Raw genomic sequence first — 26,586 nt, 5'->3', positions numbered from 1 at the left:
GACTCTGTGTCTTTATGTAGTTAAGGAGAGGTAGGTGTTGGGGACTAGGTGGCAGATTTGGAAGAATACTTTTCAGCTAAGAAGGCAACGTTGGATGGTCACCCTGGCAATCTGGACCTCCTCTAGGATAGTCTGTTATGATTCCCATCCAGATAAGCAAAAACTTCTTTAATGTATGGAACCATTCTAGGTTTTTTGTTTGTTTGTTTTTTGTGGGGTTTTTTTTTTTTTTTGGTCTAGATGTGGACTATGGTAGGCAAGTCTCTTAGGGTCAGTGCCCACCTATAGCAGCCACCAGAGTTCAGTCGTACATTCCTTATCTTGTCTAATTGTCCACATTATCTTCTTTTTTTCTTTTTTTGGCCACACCGCGTGGCATGTGGGATCTTAGTTCCCCGACCAGGGATCGAACCCGTGCCCCCTACAGTGGAAGTGCAGAGTCTTAACCACTGGACTGCCAGGGAAGTCCCCACATTATCTTCTTTAAACCAGCACTTTGTTTGGCTGGCTCAGTGGTTTTTAAAAGTTGGCTTTAAGTAGACAAACATTGTTCAGGAAAAGCCATAAAACTTCCATGCTGTCACCTGGCTTGATTCATACATTTTTGTTTCCTTCCTGGTTCCTACAGGCATTTGAGTTTCATTTGAATGTCTTAACTGTTAGGGTAAAATGTTGTTGCCTAGTAGAAATTAAACCATTTCTAGAGTTTGTTAAAAGGGATAGAAAGTTTTCTTTCTATTGAGTAATTTGTGTCTCTATGTTGTTCTAGTTTCTGTTACTATGGCAATGACGGCAGGGACCACAACCACCTTTCCTATGAGCAACCATACCCGGGAAAGAGTGACTGTGGCCAAGCTCACGCTGGAGAATTTTTACAGCAACCTAATTTTACAGCATGAAGAGAGAGAAACCAGGTATAGTAAAGGCTGGTCAAAATTTTCTGTGTAGTTAAATAAGCTGTTATACTGCAAGTGGGGTGTAAGCATGTTGTCCATGAATAATATAAATATTGTGGGTCCCTGTCTGCTGACAGTATACCTGGTTCCTTGTTTTATTTTCACAGAATAGTGTCCTGTCCTGGGCACCCATATACTTATATCACATGTCAATTGATGTTTTAAACAAAACGTTTCTAACCATGAAATTATGGTATATCTTTATACTTTCTTTTTTTTATACTTTCTTTTAGAGGGCTACTTAATGACTGCCTTTAATCCAGAAACATTTGTAGTGTTGTGTGTATATCCGTGGAAATGGGAGAATTATAAAAAGAATGAATGACGTTATTTTGCCTTCAGGAAACTTATAGTAAGGGAGATAATGCACATGAATATTACATGAAAGGGTGAAAAGTATGCCCTTTGAGAAGGGCAAAGAAGGGGGAGGTTGTTTTTGACTAAGGCAACTGGGAAGGCTTCATAAATGGTGGTGGCATTTAAACAGAGCTCCTAAGGAAGACTATTATTTATATATACATAAAAGGGAGAAGAAAGAGGTTAAAGAGCAGGAGGAAGGCTATCAGAGAAAGCACCTTTACTGCCAGGTCAGGCACTGTCCAGTTTAACTCAAGCTGGGTTCTTACCGTTTCCTGAGAGCCTTGGATGCTTTGTAACGGAGCTATTTTCATGGTAGTAAACAGCCTTGAAAACTTTTGAACAGAAGATTTAAGTGATCACAGGTGTTTCTCTGGAAGATTACTTTAGTTGTGATGTACAGAGTGGCTTGTGGGAGGAGGGATTAGAAACCGGAAAGGCTAGCGCTGTAGTCCAGGCCAGTGGAAAGGAGGCTTGCTTTAGGATTATGACAACAACGACAGGGAAGAACTGAGTGAGAAAGACAGAAAAAACACGGCAACTACCCAGGTATGGAACGTGAGAGAAATTAGTCCACGCTGGCTCTGAAATTTCACACCTGGGCAACTGGAAAGTGGTACAACTTAGTGGAACAGAACTCGAGGGGAAGAATCTGGTTTTGAACATAATTTTGGGCAGGTCCAACTACAGATTAGACGTGACTGGGGAGAGAATTAGAACTAGAAAATGAAACGTAAGTAACTATTCGGAAGTCAACTTAGAGTAAGGAAATATAAAAGAGAGCTAAGAAACGTGGAGAATAGTGAGGAGAGCAAACGTATCTTTGATCAAAGTTCCCAAAGGAAGAGAGGAAAGAGAACTAAGAGTTTGCCATCAGCAGAAATTCCAAAAGATTCAATTTAGGCAGAAGGAAAGTGATCGCATTCAGAAGATCTAAATGTAAATATGTGGCTAAATCTCAGCCAAAATTGACTGTGTAAGAAAAATCAACAATAATGATAATGTCATATGTATTTAAAAAATATATTTTCCTGCAGTAGACTGTCAGTCAAGAGGGAAGTAAGTGGAATTAAATTGTTCTTAGAGATCAATGTGTCTCTAAGGATAGGGATACAACACAGAAGGGGGTAAAGATTGGTTAATTTAAGGCTTTGACAAATTAAGTGTACATTTAATTTCTAGGGTAGCCACTAAAAGAGTAAAAATAGAGTTTGTAACTTTCAAACTAACAGAAGGAAAAAAAACGGATAGGGGGAAAATAAGTTCAGAAGAAGCCAAGGGAAAAAGAAAAGCGGAAATACCAAAAGGCAGGCACAAGTAGAAACCACACCATAAATTAGAAATAAATCCAAACATGTAAGAAATTATACTAATTGTAAATGTAATGGAAGTCTCTGGAAGTGAGCAGACCATCAAGGGAGACTGAATAAAGTAAAAGAGAACCAAGGAAGGAAAGACCTATATTTTTTCGATAGTACTCAAGTTATTCATCAGAATTTTAAAGGTTCATTGTCTTTTATTGCTGAAACCTTAAAATAATTCAGTTTTGCCCTCTGTTCCCAAACAAAGGAAAATAAGAATAAAAGTATCTACTGCTATTTAAAAAAAAAAAAAAAGCATGATGGTGCCATGGAAGTCAAATTAAATAGTCAGCTGTTTTCTAGCAGCTTATACTTTAAGAAACATGTGATGAATTTTTAAGGCTTAATTAACTGGATAAATGCATAAGACAAAAAAAGTACCAATCAGAACAAAGCATAAGATCATTTTAGAAGGAAAGCTGTTTTTTAGAAAGGTACAAGAGAAGTCCATGGATCTTCTCGTTTAGGTATGGAAATGGATAAAAGTTATTGCATGTCTCCCTAGAAGGAGGGATACTTTACTGAAATATTAGCTTTAGCAAGGATTGAGGAAAGGGAACAGTAGGAATTTGCCAGAAGAATAAAGTTGCTCATATATTGATAGTCCTCCTGGGTTAATGGTCCTCTTACTCTTTGGATTCTTCCTGCAGAGAAGAAAACTCAAATCATTCAACAAGCAGCTCTGTGGCGCCCAGAGGTGCCTGATGGCAGGCACAGAATCCAGCATTAGGAACTTAGTCCATTGGAAGGGTTGGGCTTGGGTGAATAATGTGTAAAAAAGGTAAAACTCAGTGTGATTAGCATCAGCCTAGGTGCTTATTACTAGAATTGAGAAAGTCAGTGGAGGATATACTTTTAGGTGCTGATTTATGAACAGGCTTCAGGTATTTTTGTTATGAATTTTCCATAAGAAATAAAAAGGATCTTAACAGTGGTTTAGGAAAGAGCTTATCTTTGGGCATATTGTCATAAACAACAAATGCCAAAAGATTTGTATGATGGTTTCAATCCTCAGCCCTTATACCCATTTGGATAAATCCTTGAAAGTTAGTCTTTATCTGGGACGCTCCAAAACTAATTAGGACGAGCTCTCCCAGGTTTATCTTTAGGAAAAAGAGCAACACCATAGAAATAAAATACTAATAGTCCCTTGGAAATGAGTTGCAAAATGTGTACCACGGCTATCTCTCTGGTTACTAGTTATTTCATCTATCACCCCCTCACTCGTAGCTTAAGTAACTTTAAGAGTGCATTTTAAAATATTGAAGAACTGAACTTGGCTTTACCTAGAAAAGCAAATGTTCTGGTAGTTAATGGGCTATTTTTTAATGTACGTATATGACTTTCCAATTTTCCAAGAATTAGAATAAAATACACTTAATTGCAGTGAACATCTTTCTGTGATTAATTAGGACAATCAAGTTTAGTGTTTAAGTGAAGCACTTAGACAAGCTCCTTTAGCTAATAAGCGTTAAAACCAAGGTTCGAGCACAGGGATATCCACCTTAAAAATTTTTACTTTTAGTCACTGTAGTTAGTTACCTTTTTATACATCTAGTATAAACTCTGATAAATGTTAATGATTTTGGAGATTTGAACATTAGATAACAGAGTTTTCTGTATCAGAACGTGAGTCACCTTTGCTAATGATTCATTTAGGCAGCTTTAGAAGTAAATTATTCATTTGGCTAGTATGAGGCAGCTAATTCTGGACTGTATTTATATTTTGAGAAAGAAATATTTATATGTGCATATATATTTATATATATTAGTCGCTATTCTTAGTGATTATTTTGATTCAACTTGAAAGATTTTTTTAGCATGGCAAACTGAGTGTAAACTTGAAAAAATAAATGTACATTTCTTAAATGGGAATACTTAGGTACATATTAAAATTTAAATAATTTTTTTTGAAAAGGCAGAAGAAATTAGAAGTGGCTATGGAAGAAGAAGGATTAGCAGATGAAGAGGTAACGTAAGCTGTAATTACTATGACTCTAGTTAACAATACTGTCATATAATTATATTGTCATATAATTGCAAGTTGCTAAATCTTAAATGCTCTCACCACAAAAAAAGGACCGGGGCACGAACCCATGTCCCCTGCATCGGCAGGCGGACTTTCAACCACTGTGCCACCAGGGAAGCCCCAAGGCTAACTCTTTAACATGGGTGTACAAGGCCCTTTATGATTTGGCCTCTGCTTCCCTCTCTCTAGTTAACAATACTGTCATATAATTGCAAGTTGCTAAATCTTAAATGCTCTCACTACAAAAAAAAAAATAGTTATGTGAGGTAATGGATGTGTTAACTAACTTTATTGTGGTCATCATTTCACAATGTACAGTACATACCTGTATCAAATCATCACATTGTAGGGACTTCCCTGGTGGTCCAGTGGTTAGGACACCACGCTTCCACTGCAGGGGGTCCGGTTCGATCCCTGGTCGGGGAAACTAAGATCCCGCAAGCCCAAGCCAAGTGGCATGGCCAAAAAAGAAAAAAACAAAATCATCACATTGTATACCTTAAACTTACACAATGTTACATGACAATTATATCTCAATAAAAGGGGGAAAAACTACTGTATGAAAGCAACCCCAGTGACTTCTTCTTGTAATGATATCAGATGATTTTATAACTTAGGTAATGTGGGTTTCCTATTTGAACGTGGGCTTCTTACTTTGTTGCTGTGATGGAAACCTTTGAAAGGGGATAGCTTTTTTTTTTTTTTTAATTCCAAGAACATATATATATTCAGTGAATAGTATCTAGTGTGAGGAATAAGAAAAGAGGGCTTCAAGAATAATTGATCGGTTGCCAAATTTCCTTAAATTTTTCCTAAGTATTTCTTAAAACCACCTAGTTCACTAGTCTGGTGCCATGAACCCAGTGGTTTAAACTACCATGTATTTCACCTGAAGAATCACTGCCGCCAACTGGTCTCTCTTCCTCCATTCTCAGGCACATTCCCACTCCCAGTTTTTCTACACACTTCAACCAGCGTTATCTGTCAAAAACCAGATCTGACCATGTCACTCTTTTGCTTAATACCCTTCACTGGCTCCCAAGTACTCTTGGGATAAAGCTAACTTTTTTTTTTGCCGTACGTGGGCCTCTCACTGTTGTGGCCTCTCCCGTTGCAGAGCACAGGCTCCGGACGCGCAGGCTCAGCGGCCATGGCTCACGGGCCCAGCCGCTCCGCGGCATGTGGGATCCTCCCGGACCGGGGCACGAACCCGTGTCCCCTGCATCGGCAGGCGAACTGTCAACCACTGCGCCACCAGGGAAGCCCCAAGGCTAACTCTTTAACATGGGTGTACATGGCCTTTATGATTTGGCCTCTGCTTCCCTCTCTCTAGCCTCATCTCTTGTCACTCTACCGCCAGGCTGACCAACAACGTCAAATTACTTTCATTTCCACACTCTTGCCCGTGGACCTTTTCCCGTGCTTTTTTTTTGCTGCTTGGAACTCTTTCTTCCTCCTGCCTGAGTCTCATTATTCTTCAAGACTCCTTCCATCCCACTTTAGGCATCATGTCCACTGGGACAGAACTCTGTTCCTGTCCCTGTGGCAGCCTTAAAATACCATCTGCCCAGAGTAGAAACTTCTTACATCTCCAGGGCTGTCAGAGGGCGAGAATAAATATTTGGTGAATAAATGAACAAATGTTTGGTGAATAAATGAACAAATGGACAATGGATCTCTCCCTGAAGAGTTTACAGATGGGAAGGAAAGATTACGTGTGTGTGTAAAAATATGTACACATGATAGAATGTGGCAAACTTTGAAAATATGGAGATTTTTTTCCCCTAATTCAGGAGATCAGGAGATCAGAAAATGTTTCATGGAAGAAGTAACAATTGATTTGAATCTTAAAGAAATAGGTAGAATTTACATGATCGTTAAGAGGTCTGTACAAAATAATTAATATATGAAGACTATTGAACTTTAATAATGAACTGTATGAAAGCAGATGTACAAGGGCCAAGCAGGTAAACATAAATGAGAAAAGCTGGCCACGCTTGTTTCATAGTGACGTCTTAGGTTATATTCTTTTGATCTAACAGACTTTGCATATTCAACTCTTATTTTTTTTTCATTTACACAAAGAAATAGATTCTTTTTTTGCCTTGTTCTAAAAGATTCCCTCCTCACAGTTTATCTTTTGATAAAGACATACCACTTTTCACTTTACTGAAAGAACAAGAGCACCAGCCCGATTATACCTGTCGCCTGGTGACTGGCGCCTTGATAGGGACTGACCGGTCCCAGAGCTGCTTGCTGCCCACCCAAGGGGGCTATACCGTTGGCCCAGTGAGGCCAAGTTCCTATTTTTCAAGAGAAGCTGGAAATCTGGACTTTTATGAAAACACTCGCTTTTTAAAATATTGGCAAGTCATTAGAGTGATTTAAAAACAACTTGGGGGCCCAAATCAAATGCATCTGTGAGTTGAGTACAGCTTGTAGCTTCTGGCTTGTAATCTCTGGTTCACACCAGGAAGTACTAAGTACATCTAGAGCTGTTTTCTTTGTTTCTCCTTAAATAACTTGTAGAAAATGTGAGGTGATTTTACCCCTAAAAATGCTCATTGGCCCATTATAACCATTTATAAAACATGTAAAATTTTTGGTAAAGGTATTTGAATTCCACAAATGCTTCTTGTTAGGCCCCATACTAGGTCCCAAGCTGTCACATTCTATAAAATAGACATGGTCTCTCAATCTAATGTACAGTATTTTTGAACTCTCTTTGTGTGGGATGGGTCTTTTCAAAGTAAAATTGTTTTATAAAAATAAATTCATCCTTAATTCATTCTGTAATAGAAAGTTATTTGTGAAATAATTTGTGAAAGTTATTTGTGAAAACTCAACCATATATAACGTGGCCTTAAAAAGCATTTATACTGAGATGAAGTTGTTAGCTGACCCCTTTCTTATCTTAAAACTTCTGTGTACACTGTCTTCTACAAAAACTGAGCACCCTACAGATTGAGAGTTTGGAGAATGCCAATTTGAAAAGGAATGGAGAAAAAAAGAAAATGGCGTATTTCTAGTTTCATCTCACTTAAAATCCCATCGAACATGGAATATTATTTACTCTAATGGAAAACCAAACTGGGCAAGTTTAAGCTGCAAGAGAGCCATGAGATGTTAAGTTTGTCCACAGATTTTTGTTGTTGTCTTTGGAGAGGAAAGAATGTGATTACCACAAAAATGTTATTTGTTTTTCAAGGTGACTTAATCTACACAGGTTGTGAGCAGATGTATCAATGATTTTTCATCGATTTTTTTTTTTTTTTTGTAGTTTAATGTGTACTTGTTTCAGCTCTCTCTGGACTACAACACTGACTCTAATATCATGGATAGTTTTTTTTTTTTAAGTACTATAACAATGTTGTAGGTGACTTCCCTTTTTTGTAGGATTATATATTCCATACACTGTGATCTCCCTTTTTGCCATTTAATAGCTGTCCTCAAAACTACATAAACATCATTTACTTACTGCACTACACAACCTATCAAATACTAATAAGCATTATTTTCTTTGGCTGTCTCTCTTGTCTGTCGATTTTGAGCATAATTTATGAAACTGTGTGATGAGGTCATCTTTTCCGTTCAGATTAGACAAGTTTCTGAACTACATCCAACTACACACTGTTTTATAATCCATAAAGTCATAAATCCAGAATGCCTTTTCAAAATTCTTATATTTGTTCATTTATGTAATTTTAAAAAGGTCTTTGCTGTTTTGAAAGATGGTGGTATAGTGCCACCATGTGGCCTTTTTTAAATTAGATACATAGTTGAAAAGCTACTTTTGAGTTCTTTTGTTTTACTAATAATTAATTTTTCAACATTATTATTCAAAAGGCATTTTTTTAAAAATTTTTTTATTAGTTTCTGCTTTATAACAAAGTGAATCAGTCATACATATACATCCGTTCCCACATCCCTTCCCTCATGCATCTCCCTCCCTCCCACCCTCCCCATCCCACCCCTCCAGGCGGTCACAAAACAAAGAAGGTCTTCACTGTTCCCACCATTGATGTGACTTTACTTAGCTGTTTAAAGATATTTAGATGGAAGGCATATTTCCTAATTTTATCCTCTTAGATTAACTTTGTTAGAAGTATCAGAATTCCGTTGCATTAATGATACATACTTGCATATTTCTTTCTTCTTTTTTTAATAAATTAATTTATTTTTGGCTGCGTTGGGTCTTCGTTGCTGTGCACGGACTTTCTCTAGTTGCAGCAAGCGGGAGCTACTCTTTGTTGCGGTGCGCAGGCTTCTCATTGCAATGGCTTCTCTTGTTGCGGAACACGGGCTCTAGGCGTGCGGGCTTCAGTAGTTGTGGCACGTGGGCTCAGTAGTTGTGCCTCACGGGCTCTAGAGCTTAGGCTCAGTAGTTGTGGCGCACGGGCTTAGCTGCTCCGCGGCATGTGGGATCTTCCCGAACCAGGGCTCGGGCCCGTGTCCCCTGCATTGTAAGGCGGATTCTTAACCACTGTGCCATCAGGGAAGCCCATGCTTGCATATTTCTAATTAATAGTTCACCCTACCCTTTTGGAAACAGATGTACACAGGGGTAGGAAGGGACTACTCAGTGGTTTTATCTTGCACTGCATTTAGGAGCAATGTTTCCAAACAGTTTCAGTCATTTTGACTTATTTTCTCCTCAGACCTGAACCACTGAAAGCTTGATAGGGTTCAGTTGAAGATGAACCAGGGTTTAATTTTTTCCCAGGGGAAAAATGAGGTTTAGAACAGTTAAATAAATGCCCATTCCAAGTGTAACCTTCAGGTATTTCATAATGTTTCTTATTAATAGTATTTTTTGTAATCTTTGGAGAATGAATTATGAAATTCTTGACTCGGATATTTTAAAGGATACTTTGTGTAATTTTTTTTGTTGTTGCAATTTCATATTTTCAAGAAGTTGTGTGACAAGTCTCAAGCACTTTATTAAAAATCTGCCCAAGAATAAATTCTAACCATAAATAAATCTATATGGAAATACTGCTGTTGTGTTATTTCGGTATCAGAAGTCTCAGTAGTTGTGACAGAGCAACCTTGGAAATTAGGGAATTGAAGCAAAGTAGATTTCTTTTTTTTTTTTTTTTTTTTTTTTGTGGTACGCGGGCCTCTCACTGTTGTGGCCTCTCCCGTTGCGGAGCACAGGCTCCGGATGCGCAGGCTCAGCAGCCATGGCTCACGGGCCCAGCCGCTCCGCGGCATATGGGATCCTCCCAGACCGGGGCACGAACCCGTATCCCCTGCATCGGCAGGCGGACTCTCAACCACTGCGCCACCAGGGAGGCCCAAAGTAGATTTCTTGACAGTAAAAAATCAATATCAGAATACTATTAGCATTTCCTAAAGTATAATTTTTGTTTTTGAATTAATTTAGCATAAAAATGAAAGAATATGTGAACTAGTTAAGATGAAACATTTAATGGAGTCTGCCTCAAGAATAAAGATTTATCAATTGTTAAAAATTTTAAAATGGTTTTTTCAGATTACTTTATTTTTTCCATGCTTAATAAATATTCAACTTTGGTAAATAAGTTATAGTACCAGTATATAATATTTAGATACATTACCTTTATTATAATGTATCTCATCTTTTAATACTATAGGCTTCCTTTGAAATAATCTGATTTTAAAATCATCCTTTTAAACTGTCCTTTTTTAATAGAAAAAGTTACGCCGATCACAACATGCTCGCAAGGAAACAGAGTTCTTACGGCTCAAGCGGACCAGACTTGGCTTAGATGACTTTGAGTCTCTGAAAGTTATAGGAAGAGGAGCATTCGGAGAGGTGTGCTTCTTTTTTAAGTCACTGCTGTTGAACATATGTATCTTAAGATAGTTCAGAATATATATTAAAATAGCTTAATATGTATTAAAGTAGTGTAATATATTGAAATGTATATTAAAATAGCTTAATTTTAATAGAATTTCTAAAACACCAGCAACAGCAAACTACAACACTGCTTTCTTTAAAGGAACCTACCTTTCACTCCTAAACAAATAGTAGTGATTGTTTGACATTTGTGATATGAATTTTTACATTCTAGGTGCGGCTGGTCCAGAAGAAAGATACAGGCCATATCTATGCAATGAAGATACTGAGAAAAGCTGACATGCTTGAAAAAGAGCAGGTATGAGCTCTTTAACACACGTAGCCAAAGGGGTGTCCACTGACTAGGTGTTAGAGCAAGTGCTAAAACTGGGACTTGTAGAAAGAAACCTACACATCTTACTATATAATCTGTAGACTTTTGGTAGCCTGCTTCGTTGTTTCTCAATTCTTATAGTTCAGATTTCTTCCAAATTCATAATCTGATTTACATGTCTAACAAGATACCACAGACTGGGTGGCTTAAACAACAGAAGTTTCTTTTCTCACAGTTCTGGAGGCTGGAAGCCCAAGAGCAGGCAGGGTTTGGTTGCCGGTGAGAGCGCTCTTCCTCGCTTGCAGACGGCCACCTTCTCACCAGGTCCCCACGTAGCCTCTCCTTGGTGTGTGCACAGAGAGGGGAGAGTGACTCCCTGGGCTCTCTTCATACGAGAACACTAGCCCTGCCCCTTACGACCTCACTAACTTTCAGTACCTTCTTAGAGGCCCATCTCCAAACCCAGGCACACTGGGAGTTAGCACATCACCGTAGGAATTTTCAGGAGGAACAAAAACATTCAGTCTATAACAGAATACCTTCTTCTCTGAATTCAGTGAAAATAAAGGACGGTTCTCAGCTTTCTCAGTCCCTGTCACCTATCAAATAAGCAAACCAGTCTCTTGAGAATTTGCTGATTTTACATATTTCCAAAATCTGTAGCCACTCCAGTTTTGTACTCCTGGGCTCTCTCCATGTTTCCTGTGACTTGATGCAGTTTATGGGGCGGCCATAAATCTGAAAACATCAATAGTATTATTTTATGCATTCACGTGTATCTCCAGTCTGGGTAGAACCCTAAGTGAATATATATGCTAGTGAAGGGCTCAACAAGGGTACAGAGGGAGATGGCACCCCTCTATACCTAATGCTTGATTTCAGTCTTTAGTCCCACCTAAAGCTTACTTTGTTATTATAGCCGTATGATGTTGATTTTTTATTTAAATATGGCCCACTTTAATTTTCACTGCACTGTTTCACTTTATTTCTATTCCATTTATTCAACAAGTATTTATTACGTGCCTATGACGTGTCAAATACTATTCTACATTCTGGGAGTACAGTGATTAACAGGAGAAACCTGATTCTTGTTCGCTGACAGTCGTGGGGAAAATGGGCAGACAGCTATTTGAAATAGTCATTTCTGATGAGTAGTATGAAGATAGATTTTACAAAAGGATAAAGTGATGCAGGTGACCTGGCTTTAGGAGGAAGAATGAGATGAGGGAAGGTTCTCTGAGAAGGGAATATTGATGAGAGACTGAATAATTAGGAAGTATGAGATCTAACGATCTGGTAGAACAAAGATCCAGGGAGCAAATGCAGAGGCCCTGAGGCAAGAATAATCTTGGCCTGCTCAGAGACGGCAAGAAGCCACGGTGGCTGAATTCAGTGAGGGGAAGAGTGGTTGGAGGTGAAGGGGGAGAGGAAGGCAGGGACCAGATCCCACAGAGCTTTGCAGGCCGTGTGGGTCTTACTCCAAATGCAGTGGGAAGACATGTTTTGCTTAAACAGAGAAGCGTCATGTCTGATGGATGTTCTACAAAGATGAATCAATCCCTTTGCTTGCTGGAAGGACAAACAAGAGTTGAAGCAGGGAGAACACTTGAGAGACTGTGTAGCGATTCCAGCCAGGATGTGATTGTGGCTTACACAACAGCAAAGAGGAAAAAAGTCAAACAGATTAAGTATATGTTTCCATGGAAGAGCCAGCAGGATTTTCTGTGACGTACTCTATGTTGCGGGGGTGAGAGGAGAGGTAAGGGTAGTGAAAAGGGAGGGAAGAATCAAGGATAATACGTAGAGTTTTACTGTGGGAATGGGATGCCTGATGGTGTCAGTTTCTAATGTAGGAAAGACTGAGGAAGGAACAGGTTTGGTAACACTGGGAATCAAGTGTTCTCTTTGTGGCATATTGTTTGAGCTCCCTCTTGGATATCCAAGTAGAGATAATTATGTTGACAGTTGGCTAGAATATGGGGAGAAGTTTGACTAGAAATATAATTTAGGGACATCCCCGGTGGCACAGTGGTTAAGAATCCGCCTGCCAATGCAGGGGACATGGGTTCGAGCCCTGGTCCAGGAAGATCCCACATGCTACAGACCAACTAAGCCCGAGAGCCACAACTACTGAGCCTGCGCTCTAGAGCCCATGAGCCACAACTACTGAAGCCCGTGCACCTAGATAGAGTCCGTGCTCCGCAACAAGAGAAGCCACCACAATGAGAAGCCCGTGCACAGCAACAAAGACCCAACGCAGCCATAAATTAATTAATTAATTAATTAATTAATTTAAAAAAATATAATTCAGAAGTAATCAATAGATTGATAGTATTGAAAGTAATGGGACAGATGAAATTGCCTAGGGAACAAATATAGCGAAGAAAAGAGGGCCTGGATCCAAGCCCTTAGGGAACACTAGGCAGAGGAGAATCCAGGAAAGGAGACCAAGAGGGCACATCTGCTCAGTTAAGGGAGACCGCTAGGAGAACATGGTGTTACGCGAGCCAGCAGAAGAAAGCGTTCAAAGGAGAAGGTGAATGGTCAAGTATGTTGAATGCTGCTAAGAGAGGGGCAAGAGGAAGACAGGCCACTGGGTGTCACTGTTGGAGATTCTGAATAACTTGGGAAGGACAGCTCCAGTGGATTGGAGTGCCTAAGTGGAACAGTGGGAAAGAAAATGGGAAGCAAGAAGTGGAGAACGTGAGTATAGATAAGTCTTTCACGTAAAGCAGAACAAAGAACAGTTTGGTAAAGAATGTTGTTTTTTTTGTTGCTGTTGTTGTTAAGGCACTGCTGATTGGAAGAGTCCATTAGAGAGAGAAAAACTGAAGATGCGGGAGAGAGAAGGCAGATAATTACAGGAGTACACAGGATGACAGAGAAGTTGATCTTTGATAGGAGCTGGGACATTCGGACAGGGAGGAAAAGCAGAGAAAGTAGGAACAAACGCAGGGTGGCTGATCTGGCGTGTAAAGTGCCAGGTTCCTCCTGAGTGCAAATAAAGGAGGTCATCAGCAGGAGGAAAGGAGGGGTAGGTAGCTTGCTGGAGGTGTAAGCAGACAGAAGTTGTGGAACAGTCACAACTATCGACTTGAAGTGTGGGAAAGCAGACTTGAAGTTGAATGTCCCTTGAGATTTTCAATCGTGAACGTAAAGTGAAACCACTTGGTATTGTTGGGTGATTTTTCTCTGGTAATACTTAGTTGCTCTGGGGCAGGTACAGGCCTAACTAGGGTTGGTATTTTGCCAGGCAAATACAACAGAGGGAGAGGAGGACAAGGGAGTTGAAGCTGTTTGCAAAAGAGTGATTGTAATGATGGAACCAAGGCCGGGTAGAGAAAGAAATGAGGTTCTGAGGAGAGTAACAGAGAAAAAGTGGTGTAGGGTCCATGGAATGGAGATTGAAGTACAAGAATAAGACACCTGGGAGGATAAAAGGTGGGGATCAGAAACAGAGGTCCTTCAAATGGAGATTTTAGAGGGAGGGCAGTTATTGGTTATGAGAAGGACAAGAAGATTACCATGGGTGGCTGAGGCACAGTGGAGGAAAAGATCACTGGAGGTGAGGAAGAATGCAGGAGCTGTGCTGACGGGGTATTTGGTGGTTCGTCCTTACGGATCTTGAAATTCACCCATGACTAGAAAGGATGGAAAGGAAGCTGGTGAGCCATGAGCTGAAGTCATGAATGACTTGGGGGGGTTGACCAGGAGGAAGGATGACCGCTGACGGCGCCTGACAGCATGCCCTCAGAGGAGCTGGGGATGAGGAAAGTGTCACAGTGGTTCAGAAGCAGCTGAGGATGAGCAGGAAATCAAGAACCACGAGAGAGAAAGCAGGGCATTCCTGACAACTCACTGTGCAGGAAGACGGGCCTCTCCGTGGACAGCCCGATTTCAGTTAGGATGAGAAGGTGATGGGAGCCATCCAGAGATGAGGTGACAGGGGTTCTGTTGAACACAGGCTGATTCCAGGGGGAAGCGGTTCGGAAGACAAGGAAGGTCGAGATACTGAGCTGTGTTAGAGAGTTGCAGACAATCATGGGAATACATGTCTGTGTCAAGATGTTGATCCTCAGAGATGAGGACATAAACAGGAATCTTCTAACTAAGCCATATGGGATTAGTCCTGGGTCGGGTTTTAGAGGAAGAACAAAAGGCAGCAGTTAGTTCCAGCTCTAGTCTTCTAGTCTTTAGTTACTGGCCACGTGTGGCTACTGGGCACTTCAGTGTAGCTAGTCTGAATTGAGATGTGCTGTGAATGGAAAATGCTCAGCAAATTTTGAAGATTTGGTGCAAAAAAAAAAAAGTGTAAAATATCTCAATTTTTATATTGATTATATACTGAAATTACATTTTGGATATATGGGTGTTACAGAAACTATATTGTTAAAAATAATTTCACCCATTTCTTTTTATTTTTTGTGTGGCTACTAGAAAACTTAAAATGATGTACGTGGCTTACACTTATTTCTATTGGACAGCCCTGGTCTAGAATATTTTGCAGGAGAATCTCGCTGGAGTCCAACATCAAGTCTGTTTTGCACTTTGGGGCTGTTTTTTCCCCTGTATAAATTAATCTGCTTTTGTCATCATTGAATTTCATTTTAGAAAACCTTTTCCCCACTCAATTCTAATATGTCATTATTTTAAGTTTTTATCACATTTACTTGAATGCTAACCACTCTGCAAAATTAAGTAGCAACTTTTCTCCCCACTATTGTGGTACTGGATTACTGTGCATGATACTTGCTATACTTTAGAAACATAGGCTCGTTTTTGAAAACATATCCTGTAATCTGGCTTTAAGATACTTAAAAATAATCAAGCCAAGTTTATCCTGACAACCACAGAGGCAACACCAAAAGTTTGTTTTTCCTTTACCATCTTAAAATGCTTTGTAAAAGGTAATAGGTAAGAATTTTGATATCATTTTTCACTTTATGAAACAGGTCCAGAGAGATTTTAAGGTTTTTGATGCCAGAAAACAAGTTTTTAGTTTTTAACGTTTATTCGTGTGCTTTGATTTTGATCTCAGAGCATTTACTGTATCGGATCATAATACAATAATCCCAGATAATTTAAGCAGATCATATTTTGTTGTCATGAAAAGGTTTACAAAATCTGTGTTCTTGTGTGCTTTAGGTCAGGGTTCATAATGATGCACAATGAAAATAGCAAACGCATAAACTCAAATCCTATCATTAATTAATCTTTGAAGAAAGAATGTATAACTGTCTCAGTGGAAAAGCATCTGAAAGTTGATTATACCAACCCCACAAATCACTCAGTTTATAAAATTTTTCAGTCTATTGTTCATGTAATAGTAGCTCTAGTAATTATGTGTCAAAATTATGTGACAAAAGTAGCAAAATCCCAAAAAGTTATATAATAATTTGCTGTAGATGTATATAATTATAAAAGTTCATTATAACAAAATGATATAAAATTATTATAAATGTTTCTCCTTCTTAAAAAAACAACCTAATGGTTAAAGACCAAGTCAGTCCCTTTTTTGGACTAGTAAGAGTTAAAAATAGTTTGCTAAGGACCCAGACTTTGTCATACCCATCTATAGGGCATTGCTTACTACTTTTAACTTTTAAAAGTCAGACCCTAAATTTACATGACAAAGCCAAGATCCTTGGCTAGGTGGAGATTCTGGTTAGAAAAATTTTAGACTAATCATTTTTCTACTTCAGAGGCCTCAGCTTCCCCTTGTGATCCCACCTTTTCAGGCCTAAAGATATCAGCTAAAATAAACTTTCCAGGCTTCCCTGGTGGCGCAGTGGTTGACAGTCCGCCTGCCGATGCAGGGGATGCGGGTTCGTGCCCCGGTCTGGGAAGATCCCACATGCTGTGGAGCGGCTAGGCCCGTGAGCCATGGCCGCTAAGCCTGCGCGTCTGGAGCCTGTGCTCCGCAACGGGAGAGGCCACGACAGTGAGAGGCCTGCGTACTGCAAAAAATAAATAAATAAATAAACTATTTCCTGAGCTTCTCCAAATTTACTGAGAATATGATCATTGTTAAGAAGTAAGCTTGGGGCTTCCCTGGTGGCGCAGTGGTTGAGAGTCCGCCTGCCGATGCAGGGGATACGGGTTCGTGCCCCGGTCTGGGAAGATCCCACATGCCGCGGAGCGGCTGGGCCCGTGAGCCATGGCCGCTGAGCCTGCGCGTCCGGAGCCTGTGCTCTGCAACGGGAGTGGCCACAACAGTGAGAGGCCCGCATACCGCAAAAAAAAAAAAAAAAAAAAAAAGAAGTAAGCTTGGAAAATGTGTAATGTGGTACAATTATTTTTTCAAAATACATTCTTCCAGGTGGCCCATATCCGAGCAGAAAGAGATATTTTAGTAGAAGCAGATGGTGCCTGGGTGGTGAAGATGTTTTACAGTTTTCAAGATAAGAGGAACCTTTATCTAATCATGGAATTTCTCCCTGGAGGTAAAAGCAAACAATAGCAATGACAGACTGACACAAGCACATTGTTATATGTACTTATAATTTTATTGAGTAGGTTTACTTTTATATCCCTAGCTCTGAGGTTTTACACAGTCAGTCATGACTTTCTAATAGTTCTTCCCATAATAATGCTAATTTGGACCACAAATCAGATTATTTTGAAGAAATGATAAAGTTGGCACATTTTAAATATTATCATTCTGTGTTTACTGTATATAATTATTTAGATCTTTACAAGTCTGGAGTTAAGAACAAGTCACTAAAGAAGAAGACAAACAACCCAGTGGGCAAATGGTAGGCAGTGTACAGAAGAAAACTCTGGTTAGTCTACAAATATATAGGAAAATGTTCAACTTCACCCATATTCAGGGAAATGCAAATTAAAACAAGAATGAGATTCCATTTCACACTCATCTGATTAGTAAAAACACTGAAAGTCTGATGGGGCTGGGGGAAATGGGCCTCTCATCTGTTCGAAGGAATCTCTAACCCTTACAGAGAGCAGTTCAGAGATACCAGTAAAGTTGAAAATGCACGTGCGCAAGAGGCCTGTAAAAGGATGCTCATTGCAGCAGTGTCATAGTAGTGAAAAACTAGACACAAGATGAATGTCCATCAGTAGAAGAATGGATAAATAAAATGTGGCATAATTGTGTGATGAAATGTTTTACAGTAGTGAAAAGTCAGGAGCTCTATCTATTTCAACAGTAGGATCTCAGAAACAAAGTAGAATAATAAGGCAAGCTGTGGAATTATGTACAGTTGATATTACTTACGTAATTTTTAAAAACATACAAAAGACGGTAAATTCATAGATTAATATATATGTATATGAAAACATACTTCAAAAATAAGCTGGAGTAATGCACACCAAACCAAATCCGTGATAATGGCTACTCAGCAAAAAGGGAAAGTGGAATAGAATGGGAATGGAGGACAAAGAATCTGCATGGTGGTTTTTTTTTTTAAGACTTGAAGCATCATGAAAAAATACTAACAGTTGTCAATTCTGAGTTGTAAATTCACCAGTGTTTATTCTTTGCCCCTTGTAAAAGAGCAGAATTTCTTGAAAACAAAAAAATGTCTAGAAGTGACCCTTTTGGTGGGATGATGACCTATTTTTGTTGGCCCAGAGAGTACTGAGTGTTTTTGAAACCTGAATTTGAAAGAATAGATCCCATTTCCAGGTGTGCTTACACTGATTCATTCTCACATTTTGACATATTTTCCTCAGCCACTTATTCTGGATGTTGAGTGGTAGATATTACTTCTTTATCACCTCTGCTCTGATTTGATTTCACATACTTTCTACCTTAAAACCATTAAATGTTATGAAACTTTTCCTTATGCAGTGACACTTTTTTTATCGGGCCCTAGAGATGGTAGGAGGTACACTGGGTAGATCATAAAGTGCAAAAATCAGGCATATGTTGTATATTACAAAGAAATCTTTTTTATAAGGCATTCCCCTTTTTGAGGCATTTCTAACACATGGTACTTACTCTCATTTAATTAGGTGACATGATGACATTGCTCATGAAGAAAGATACTTTGACGGAAGAGGAAACACAGTTCTACATTTCAGAGACTGTTCTGGCAATAGATGCGATCCACCAGTTGGGTTTCATCCATCGGGATATTAAACCAGACAACCTTTTATTGGATGCCAAGGCATGTGAATAAAGTGAATTATTAGGTTGCTGATTATTTTATGAAGTAATAGAGGTGATTTTGTGATTGGAAATGGGCAACTGCAATTTATATTATTGCTAACCTACATTATTTCATAGACTTGATAAAGTAGGAGAGAGCCGTGAAGTGAAATGACATCAAGGGAGAACTGGCTGTCTTTTTATCATCTTCCGTTTTAATCATCATCATCAAATATTGATAATTTTACATTTCACCTGTATGAATTCTAAGCTAAGAATTTTTATGATTGCATTTAGAAGAGTTTTTAATGAGGCTTTTGTCTCTAAGTTAATAAAATCTATTGATTTTACTAGGTTTTGTCTTTCTTTTTTTCCTTAGGGTCATGTAAAATTATCTGATTTTGGTTTGTGCACGGGATTAAAGAAGGCTCATAGGACTGAATTCTACAGAAATCTTACACACAACCCACCAAGTGACTTCTGTAAGTTTGATTTTTGGGGGGTTAAAGTAGTACAGCTGGTTTAATCCAGGACTGTTGAGAACTGAAGCTTCTCTCCTTCTCCTCACCCCTTAAACCAATGTATTTTCAGTGGATATGTGTGAATTTGTTTTCTGGTAAGAGCTTTTCCCTTGTAATTACAATTCTGTCTTGTTGAATTAGCATTCCAGAACATGAACTCAAAGAGGAAAGCAGAAACATGGAAGAAGAACAGGAGACAACTGGTGAGTTGAAGAAGGAATTTTGTGCCCTGGTCCTAAAATCTCATTTGGTATTTGCTTGGTACTTCGGAGCTTCACAGTGATTAGTTCTTACTTCATAGCAATGATAGAGCTTGTTCCGGGATCATAGAGTTTTCTTAGTTTCTCTGTAACACTTCCCTCCCTGTAAAGGAATGCTGATTTTTACTTTATGATTTCACTTCAGAATATTTTATCAAGCATATCTATAATTAGTTAATCTGTCTGTTCACGAGTACTGGCATTTTCTATAAAACTCACCAAGATGAGTGTAAATTGTAGTAAATGCCGTATGATTTTTATGTTTCCATTTTCCCTACCTGTCCTGATGCAACAAATGTCAATCAGCATAAGTAAGGTTATTGTGTGCTTCTAAGAACTTCATAGACAAAGTAAACAGAAAGTCTGGCATGTTAGCAGTGTTACAATAAAATAGATAAAATAAAATTGGAAAGCAGACTTTACTGCAAATAAACTGACTGCTTTAATGTGGAACAACACTGTCTATTTTTAACCCCACACTATTTCTCCTCCATTACTCAGCAAATATTAGAATCATTTGCCCCTTTTCCTCTTTCCCTTTATCCTCTTAACTAGGTCCATGAACATTGTCAAGGTTAGGAATGTGCCTTTTGACTTTAATTTCATAACTTCTTGTACAATGCCTGGTACATATCGACACTCTGTAAATATCTGTTAAATTCAACAAAGTGATGAAGAGAAACTCATTCAGGAGTCCCTCAGGAAGGTAAATAGACTGAAAGGCAAGAGTCTGATACCCTCTCAAAGCAAATAAATGACCTTTGCATTATTGAGCTCATTCTCTCATTAGCCCAAGTAAACTTTTTGTGCTTGTAAAACATTTTGGTGTTTTTACAAGTTTTTTTAAAATGTTTTGAGCTATGCATTAATGACAGAATCTTCCTTCTACTTTTAAATGTGTCACTTTTAGATCAGATTTTACAATTGAGAAAAGAATTGTAGTATTTCCTACTTATAAAGGGAAAAATGAATACTGCCTAAAGCTATGGTGGGAATTCTGTACCCCCTGATTACAGAATATTCACACTGATTACTCATGTGCAGGTTTTATTATTCTCGTGACCATCATCATGACTTACATCAGTGTTTCCCAGTGAAGAAACAGAAGGGACTCTTGGTATTTGGGGCAGGAAATTCCTTTAGAACCTGTATCCCCTGCCCACTCTATGCCAATCATGTCTTCCCCCAGGTCATTGAAATGTCAAAATCTTCTGTCACACATTTTCCACATTTTCAGGTGGCCCTTAGAGTACTACCTGTAGTTGAAAATCATTGCCTTAAAGAAAGTTTTTGTAAGATTTTACATGAATTAAGAATGAAAAACTGCATTGCTTTCTAATGGATAAGCAGTGCCCTGGAAATTAGTTTATAATGAAAATACCTGACGTTTATATAGTAGGCTGTAGTTTACAAACACATTCCTTTGCTTGTTTCATCCTCGTATCCACTCTGTTAGGGCAGGTATTATTACTCCAATTTTATGTGAGCAGAAGCTGAGGCTCAGAAAGGTTGAATAACTTGCCTGAGAGCACATTACTAGTGAGTGGGGAAGCCAGGCCTACTGGGCACAAGCTTTTTATTCTTTTTGGAATGGATTTAGGGCTAAATACATAAATAACGTTGTTGAGCTCTTTGCGGGACAGAAATCATGTCTTAAATAACAAATTATCTGACTCAGTGCCTATCACCAAGCCTTATACATGATAAACATGCAAAACAAGTATTAAATGAAATATTAACTTCTGTATATATTGGTTTTTCCAGTAGTGAGCCATACTTGGATCTTTAAAAAAAAAAACATTGAGAACATTGATTTGACAAGCTGTTCCCTTGCAGGCATATTCCACAGTGGGGACACCAGATTACATTGCTCCAGAAGTGTTCATGCAGACTGGGTACAACAAATTGTGTGACTGGTGGTCTTTGGGAGTAATTATGTATGAAATGCTAATAGGTATGTTTTATCATTCATTTATGTACGACCATATAAATTTCCTTGAGTGCCACTGATGAACATATTGTAGATATTATGGGCTGAAATATCTGAACTCTTTAAACTGATTTCTGACATCCGCCAATGTTAAATACACACTGATAAATATCAGTGAGCTCTCCAGGGATCCTCTGTCAGGAAGGGGGCATTTAACTGGAACTCCCATATATCAAAATTGTGTCTGCATGGCCTTTTAGGTAAAAGAGGGGCAATGCTTTAAATCCTTTATTTTATTGACTTTATTAGCAATTTTATTATAAATGGCTGAATGGTGGTATTTTTTATCGTTAAGAGGAGCACCCAGGGCTATTTTGTTTTTTGTGACACACATATAATAGGTGTAGCATATTTGATCATAAAAGCTCATGAAACTTGTTTTCTCTGATACGTAGGATATCCACCTTTCTGCTCTGAAACACCTCAAGAAACATATAGGAAAGTGATGAACTGGAAAGAAACTCTGGTATTTCCTCCAGAGGTGCCTATATCTGAAAAAGCCAAGGACTTAATTCTTAGGTTAGTAGTTAAATCCCTAGAAGAGTTTGTGGTATCTTAAAACTTCACAGGGACCTGAAAGACTAAATTGCCTATTTCAGCTTTGTGGGAGGAAAAAGACTATCACTGATCTATACAGTCAAAGGCATCAGTGAAGAAAAGGTGTTTTTTACAAATGTAGATTCTTAAAAGGAATTATGCAGGAAAAAAAGTCAGAGTTAAGAAGGGGAAAGAGGCCTTGTATTATTTCAAAGGTCACTCCTGTTAAAATACAATGACCTTATCCCTATCCCCTAAAGAGAAAGGGAAAATAAATTCTTAGTAGCAGTTCATATCACAAAAGTCTCTATATGAAACCTTTTCTAAGCACAAGATTCCATTCTGTTTCTCAACTAAGATGAAGTGTTTAGGCTCTGTTGTAAATGGCTGGAAGGGATATAAATTGGGCAACCCATGGGAACAGCCAGTTGGCAGCATATTATACAAAATCTTCAACTGTCTATGACCTTTGACCCAGCAATTCTACTTCTAGGAATTTTGCATATGCAGATAATCAGATGTGTGTAAAGATTTAGGTACAGTATGTTATCTTGATATTGTTTTTAGTAATGAAAAATTGAAAACCTTCTAAATGTTCAACAATAGTGAACTGGCTAAATGAATTGTAGTGTTTCCATGTGTAAATTTTAGAAAATGAAGTTATAGAAAAATATTTAATGACTTTGAGAAATGTTCTAAGTGGAAAAAATAGTCCTAAAATGGTAACTACTTATCAACACAATATTTTAAAAATTAAAAGACTAGAAGGAAATGGCTTCAGTGTTTATAGTAGTTATGTCTGAGTAGTGCAATTATAGATGATTTCTATTTTTTTCCCACATCTCCCACAATAGAGTTAACTTCTGTAAACAGAAAAAACGATGAAATGTTTGAAATCATGCAAATAGACTACTTTAGATGTAATCTGCATATGATCATTTCTGTGTCTCCATTTTCCAGGTTTTGTATTGATTCTGAAAATAGAATTGGGAATAGTGGAGTAGAAGAAATAAAAAGTCATCCTTTTTTTGAAGGTGTAGATTGGGGGCACATCAGGTATGTTTATAGGCTTTGAGTGGGAGAGGTCTGAGTAAAAACTTTTTTACTAGATTTGGTGATTAATTTTTCTTTGATTCTGCTAGATTAAATACAAGAAGTAGCACTGTGATAATGTGATAAATCAGTGTTCTCTGGATTATATAAATGAGTGAGACTATAGTGGCTATAGCTAAATGACTCATTTTATCTAATGTCCACTTTAAGGAAGAAGCACATATTATGCCCCTGTTTAGATTTTGATATTCAGAGTTACATGACGAAGACTGTTTGCACAACAAAGATATAATTACATTTGACTCTATAACCCCTCATTTTTGTCCTCTAATTAATATACCATACTGTGTCTCCTTCATTAAATTGTAAGAATATACAGTCCCTCTTTTAAACATTGTGGGAGGGCTTCCCTGGTGGCGCAGTGGTTGTGGGTCCGCCTGCCGATGCAGGGGACACGGGTTCGTGCCCCGGTCTGGGAGGATCCCACGTGCCGCGGAGCGGCTGGGCCTGTGAGCCATGGCCGCTGGGCCTGTGCGTCTGGAGCCTGTGCTCCGCAACGGGAGGGGCCGCAGCGGTGAGAGGCCCACGTACCGCCAAAAAAAAAAAACATTGTGGGAAAAGTTAAATAATGCAAGTAACTTTTAAGAATTTGCTTACAGTTGTTCGTTGTGAGCATTGGCCTTTATTCAGTCTGTGGCCAAACCACCTTCAGTGGCTGTGATCTATTCCTCAGACAGCAACAGTTTAGAAACAAGTCTGATCATGCCGTTTTCTTCCTTCTCTTTGCACTTAGAATAAAACTAAGGATCCTTAACTGCTTTTCAGGATCGTAGGATGTGGCTCTTGCCTCATCTGTACAAGCTGCATCTTGTATGGTCTTTCCCACTTCTCCCACCCCAGGGTTTTGTCATTTGCTCTTCATTCTGACAAAAATGCTCTTCACCTCCCTGCCCCTGCCCTTGCCCTGCCTAGCCAGCCCCTTTTCACTTTCAAGACAGCCTATGTGTCCCTTCACTGGAGCTTCTATGATATGCTAGGCACTCTACCTGATTATAGCCAATTTGGGGGGATCATTTATTGTATGTCCAGCACTGTTCTAAGTGCTTTATGTGCATTTCTTATCTTATCCTCATGATAAACCTGTCACAGAGAAGTAATTTGCCTGCAGTGCCTCAGCTAGTGAATGATCTAGCTAGAACTGCTAACTAGAACTAGACCCAGGCAGTTTGATTCTAGAGTCCTGACTCTTACCCGCTACACTGAATTATACTGTCTATACATCATCTCATTGAGCCCAACTATGATTCCCCCCGTTACAGTTGGAAGGATGCTTAGAGACTACCAGTCCAGTCTCCTGGTTTTATATTAGGGAACAGTCGCAGTACCTAAGGTCATCCTGCTAAGTAATGACAAGAGATTAGATCTCAGGGCACCAGGGTCTATGCTTCTTTACACTAAACTAATGTAAATTTATTAAGTTAGTACATTAAGTATAAATAGGTTAGAAAATTCTGGGGAAAATATATACATGCTCTTACATAATTCTGTAAACTTATCACCTAATAGATCCAATAAGTACTTGTTAAAAAACTAGAAGCAATAAAAATTGATAAATTCTTTTAACTATTTTTAGCATGATAAAAAGGCATTTTCATGACTTAGTATTTTTTTAACCTAATGTCCCTGATGCCCTTAATGTTTACATGACTGAGAAGTTTTTGGATTCAGATTTCATCACAAATGTGTAGTCCCTTCACTCTTTGAGCCCCTTATTTTCCTAAATGACTTGATTTACGGATCCTCTACTAGAAGAATTCTATTCCTGAATTAATTAGGTAGGATCCAGTCCCCACAATATCTAGGGTACTTTATATAATGATAAAGTTCTTTAAATAAAATCTTTTCTGCTTTCCCTTTCATTAACTCTTATTTTTCCTCTTTAAAAAGACAGCATGAGAAAGTCTTGGTACAAAGAAATAAAAATTCCAAGTAAATGATAATATTTTAATTTAAAAATTATACTTGTCTATGAAATCCACTTAACTACAGGTATTTTCAAATCCATAATAAATTTCCTTGGCTCTTCTAATATCTATAGAACAGCATGCAGAATTTGCAGGCAGGATTATGTTTTGGAAAACTGAGTTCAAGAAAACTTACCATGGTTACTCAATACCTTTTTACAGGGAAAGGCCAGCAGCAATCCCTATAGAAATCAAAAGCATTGATGATACATCAAATTTTGATGACTTTCCTGAATCTGATATTTTACAACCAGGTAGGACAATCTACAACACAATTAACACTATTAAAAGTCTCTGAAGATGATGACATTTTCATTAATGAAATTCCTTTGCTCTTTGTTAATTTTTCTATCTTCCTAGTGCCAAATACCACAGAACCGGACTACAAGTCCAAAGACTGGGTTTTTCTCAATTATACCTATAAAAGGTTTGAAGGGTTGACTCAGCGTGGCTCTATCCCCACCTACATGAAAGTTGGGAAATTATGAATGAAGATCACATTCGCTCACAACCAAGAGAACTCAGGTAGCTGCATCACCAGGCTTGCTTGGCGTAGATAACAGTACACTGAAATACTCCTGAAGATGGTGGTGCTTCCGACTACAAGAGGAAATTCTACAGGATTAGGATTTCTGAGACTACTACAGGAATTGGTTGGCAGTGCCAGCTGGCTTTTTTTTTTTAATATTTTATTATTTTTGTTAACTTTATTATATGAAGGTACTGGAATAAAAGAAATGTACATCCCTTTCTAACTGCACTGCCTACATGCGTATTAAGGTCCATTCTGCCTGTGTGTGCTGTGGCTTTGTACTGTAACACCTCTAATCAATTCAGGAGCAACATATGTCATTTAAAGCAACATAGGCTAACCTGTAGGTAACACTGCAGTATTGCTGTTTTACTGCAGACCTTATGGGTCTAGATAATCAATAAAAGCCATTAGAACACTTGCCCTATTGGTTTGGACATGTATAGAATATATATGAAGACAATTTCTGTAATGGTTTTAAGACATTTTAAAAAGGAAATACACTGGTTATTTAAAAAATAGAATTTATCATCATGTTATTGCACAAACTCCACAGTAGGGAGTGACAAGTTTATAATAAGGAGGAAGTTTTAACACCTTCACTCAAGCACTCCACTAATATATTTACTTTGCATTCAGAAATACTGATGACCTTTATATACGTAGTCTGTATACTCATAGGGAGATGTACTGTATTA

At 38.4% G+C, this 26,586-nt stretch overlaps 1 protein-coding gene across 1 annotated transcript in view; it reads left to right on the top strand.

Moving 5' to 3' along the window:
* The window catches only part of STK38L (serine/threonine kinase 38 like), a 188,085-nt gene extending 161,976 nt beyond the window's left edge, over positions 1–26,109 (top strand). Inside the window, exons 3-15 of the mRNA XM_079716024.1 lie at positions 770–914; positions 4,593–4,644; positions 10,378–10,500; positions 10,760–10,843; positions 17,178–17,301; positions 18,836–18,990; positions 19,351–19,453; positions 19,634–19,695; positions 21,589–21,706; positions 22,138–22,261; positions 23,240–23,335; positions 25,519–25,610; positions 25,717–26,109. Coding sequence (XP_079572150.1) covers positions 770–914; positions 4,593–4,644; positions 10,378–10,500; positions 10,760–10,843; positions 17,178–17,301; positions 18,836–18,990; positions 19,351–19,453; positions 19,634–19,695; positions 21,589–21,706; positions 22,138–22,261; positions 23,240–23,335; positions 25,519–25,610; positions 25,717–25,844 — 1,406 coding nt within the window. The 3' untranslated portion in view covers positions 25,845–26,109. The remainder of the gene's footprint in view (positions 1–769; positions 915–4,592; positions 4,645–10,377; positions 10,501–10,759; positions 10,844–17,177; positions 17,302–18,835; positions 18,991–19,350; positions 19,454–19,633; positions 19,696–21,588; positions 21,707–22,137; positions 22,262–23,239; positions 23,336–25,518; positions 25,611–25,716) is intronic.
* Positions 26,110–26,586: the final 477 nt, after the last annotated feature.

The sequence above is a fragment of the Hyperoodon ampullatus genome (genome assembly GCF_949752795.1).
Source record: "Hyperoodon ampullatus genome assembly, chromosome: 11".
In the NCBI taxonomy this organism is placed as follows: Eukaryota; Metazoa; Chordata; class Mammalia; order Artiodactyla; family Ziphiidae; genus Hyperoodon; species Hyperoodon ampullatus.
The sequence above is the reverse complement of the archived record's forward strand: the minus strand, read 5'-3'. Positions and strand labels throughout refer to the sequence as shown.